At 51.9% G+C, this 3,988-nt stretch overlaps 1 protein-coding gene across 1 annotated transcript; it reads right to left on the bottom strand.

Moving 5' to 3' along the window:
• Nucleotides 1-281: 281 nt before the first annotated feature.
• LOC121850265 (neurogenin-2-like) lies at nucleotides 282-890 on the bottom strand (the record flags this gene model as incomplete). The annotated part of the gene is made up of 1 exon (XM_042341048.1): nucleotides 282-890. A coding segment is annotated over one exon (609 nt), but the record flags the coding sequence as incomplete, so codon positions are not given.
• Nucleotides 891-3,988: the final 3,098 nt, after the last annotated feature.

The raw sequence follows: 3,988 nt of genomic DNA, 5'->3' as shown, positions 1-3,988 counted from the left end.
GTACCCCCCAAAAAAAATCTCTCCCAACTCCCGTTGTTGTTCGTCTGGCAATGTGCAAACAGTGTCCAACTGTTGCAGAATGCAACGCGGGGGGGTGGGGGTGGGGGGGTGGGGGGTGGGGGTCTCTCTCTCTTATTTTTTTAATAAAAAAATACGATATAAAAGAGCAGAAGCTCACACTCGCGCAGGTGTAGCGCTTTGGTGGTTGGGTTTTTTTTTTGGAGGGATGGGTGGTGGTGGGTGGGGGGGGGGGGGGGGGGGGGGGGGGGGGGTGAGGAGTGTCAGATGAATTCGTGAAACGGGGACGAGCCCCGGAGCAAGTCGGAGAGGCGCTTAGGAGCTGCGTAAATGTTCTCCGATTGCCCGAAATACAGGTCTTCCGATCGGGCAGGACTGGCGGGTGATAAAGTGCATGTGTAGGAGGAGGAGGAGGAGGAGGAAGGGGAAGGGGAAGGGGAACTGGAGCAGCTCCACGAGTTGCCGGATGACCCGGGGCTGGGGTTGGGGCTGCAAACCCCCGAGTCCAGGTACTGCTGCTCGGGCCCCCCGTAGCCCGAGTCCCCGGAGCCGCTGGCGGGGTCGGCGAGTCTCAGCGCCTCGGTCAGAGCCCAGATGTAGTTGTGGGCGAAGCGGAGGGTCTCGATCTTGGTGAGTTTGGCGTCCTCGGGGAAGGCGGGCAGCACCTCCCGGAGCGCGTCCAGGGCGCCGTTCAGGTTGTGCATCCTGTTCCTCTCCCTGTTGTTGGCTTTGATGCGGCGCGTCTTCTTGATCTTCTGGACCAACACTTGGCTCCTGGGTTTGCCCCGACCTCGGGATCGCCGCTTGCATCCCGGCTTGTGGGCTGCCGGGGTATCCGAGATGTTCTCCTCCTCCCGCTCTCCATCCTCCCCCTCTCCCTCCCGTTCCTCCTCCCCCTCCTCCCCCTCCCCCTCCTCCCCCTCCTCCGCCGCCGATGGGATGGACATCTCGCCCGAGCTCATGGTGCAACATACAGGGGGGCAGGTGAAGAACTCGCCGCTGTCCTGCTCTTTGTAATCGCATCTCGCAGACTGGGGAGACATGCTGTTCAACACACACCCACACACACACACACACACACCACACACACACACCCACCACACACACACCACCACACACCACCACACACACACACACACACCCACACACACACCACACACACCACACAACACCACACACACACACAACACCACACACACCACCACACACACACACACCACCACACACACACACACACACCACACACACACCACACACACACCACACACACACACACACCACACACCCACACACCACACACACACACACACCACCACACAAACACCACCACACACACACACACCACACACACACCACCACACAACACCACACCCACACACACACCACACACACACACAACACCACACACACCCACACACACACACACACCACACCACACACACAACACCACACACACACAACACCACACACACACAACACCACACACACAACACACACACATTGGGGGAGGAAAAGACAACAGTTAGTCCAAGGGCAAAAGGATGCAGATCTCTTTAAATAAGATTTTCTCATATACCATATATATACTACAGATGATATCCATATACTATATACACGCACTGTGTACATGATGCACAGGTCTGTACTACACATATGCAATATAATATATAAGGAATAAAGACATTATGGACAAACTTACTTTCAAAACAACTTGGGACGCGGAAGAGTCCCCCCAAACTGCTCAATGTCTGGTTAAATAACTGTCCCGGAGCGGCCGGTCCTCCCTCTGGCCGCTGGAAACACTTTCTCGCTGCTTTTCTGCACCTTAACTGGGTTCCCCTTTCTCTTTATTCTCGGGGTTTGGGGCGCATTTAAGGAGAGAGAGAGAAAGAGAGAGAAAAAAAAAAAGCACCGCTGTTTTCCTGTATGTCAAAATAAAAGAGATGCGATGGGTTATTGAGAGGCGGTGCACACCAGCCTGACTGCCTGTGCCTGGTGCCTGTTGCCTGGCTGCCCTGGTGCCTGTCTGACTGCCCTGGTGCCTGTCTGACTGCCCTGGTGCCTGTCTGGCTGCCCTGGTGCCTGTCTGGCTGACTGGCACGCGACCCGGTGCTGATGGAGAAGCGCTGCCTGTCGTTAAAGTGGGCTGTGTGTCTGGCACACGCCCGCCTGCCCCTCACTGCCACCAAAGGGCTTTATATAGGGCTGTGCAGACACTCAGCGGGGGCCGCAGGCTGGGCGCCGCCGGCCAGTCAGGCAGCGCCTGCCATTGGGGCTCGCGCTCCGGGCCCCGGCACCAGGAACGTGCCGCTCATTACTGCCGCGGGGCCGAGCCGCCAATCACAGGGCGCCGAGCACCGCCTGCCACGCGCGCGGGAGCCGGCCTCCCCTCATCACAGGGTCATTAGAGCGGGGCGGGCGGGCAGGCAGGCAGGCAGGCAGGGTGGGCACTGATAGAGAGAAATCAGAGCCACTCGTGCAGAGAGAGAGAGAGAGAGAGCATTGCATGTTAGAGAGAGAGAGCATTGCATGTTACAGAGAGAGAGAGCATTGCATGTTAGAGAGAGAGAGCATTGCATGTTACAGAGAGAGAGAGCATTGCATGTTAGAGAGAGAGAGCATTGCATGTTAAAGAGAGAGAGAGAGAGAGAGAATTGCATGTTACAGAGAGAGAGAGAGCATTGCATGTTACAGAGAGAGAGAGAGAGCATTGCATGTTACAGAGAGAGAGAGAGCATTGCATGTTACAGAGAGAGAGAGAGCATTGCATGTTACAGAGAGAGAGAGAGCATTGCATGTTAGAGAGAGAGAGAGCATTGCATGTTAGAGAGAGAGAGCATTGCATGTTAGAGAGAGAGCATTGCATGTTAGAGAGAGAGAGAGCATTGCATGTTAGAGAGAGAGAGAGCATTGCATGTTAGAGAGAGAGAGCATTGCATGTTAGAGAGAGCATTGCATGTTAGAGAGAGAGAGCATTGCATGTTAGAGAGAGAGAGAGCATTGCATGTTAGAGAGAGAGAGCATTGCATGTTAGAGAGAGAGAGCATTGAATGTTAGAGAGAGAGAGCATTGCAGGTTAGAGAGAGAGAGAGAGAGAGAGAGGCATGGGGTAGGATGGGCACTGATATATATTAAACTATTATATATATGTTATATGGCCTTTGGGTGTCCTCCCGACGTGATAGGAGCTATATAAATCCAATTTGGTGGTGTTGATACAGAGAGCGCGTATCACCCTTGCATTTGTTATCACGCCTTATCACGTTGGAAGATGTGCCTCAAAGCGCTTGAGAGTAAAGAGCACACGGGCTAATACAGAAAAAGTGATGGAGACAGAGAGAGAGAAAAAGCACAGGCATTGGTATAGATACGGTGACAAGAGAGAAAACAGCATCTCGTGCAGAGGGAAAACAAAAGGCACCAGAGACAAAGTACAGCCACTAATATAGAGAGTGACAGAGAAAGTACAGCCACTAATACAGAGAGTGACAGAGAAAGTACAGCCACTAATACAGAGAGTGACAGAGAGAGAGACAGAGAAAATACAACCACTAATACAGAGTGACAGAGAGAGAGACAGAGAAAGTACAGCCACTAATACAGAGAGTGACAGAGAGAGAGTGACAGAAAGAGACAGAGAAAGGCATAGAAAACAACACAGTGACAGAGAAGATATAGGAAGTATAGGGTCACATAAAGATATAATAACATAAGGGTCGATATAGAGGTAATGAAAGAGAGAAAGCATGGGAAATTATATAGATAGACAGGGAGAGAATAGTGCTTCTAGTGAGAGTGAAAATAAATGGTAGAAAGAGCAAACCCAGGTACTGATATAAAATGATAGAGCTGATATAAAGAGCAAAATAGAGACAAAACACGACTAATAGAAGTACAGAGAAATATAATTCAATTTACATTTATATTCACATTGAGAGGAAGTCTCAGAGCACTTCACACTGCTGGTTGG

This window comes from Callorhinchus milii, unplaced genomic scaffold, assembly GCF_018977255.1.
Source record: "Callorhinchus milii isolate IMCB2004 unplaced genomic scaffold, IMCB_Cmil_1.0 Scaffold1, whole genome shotgun sequence".
NCBI classification, from domain to species: domain Eukaryota; kingdom Metazoa; phylum Chordata; class Chondrichthyes; order Chimaeriformes; family Callorhinchidae; genus Callorhinchus; species Callorhinchus milii.
Note: the sequence above shows the minus strand (reverse complement) of the source record. Positions and strands in the feature narration are given on the sequence as shown.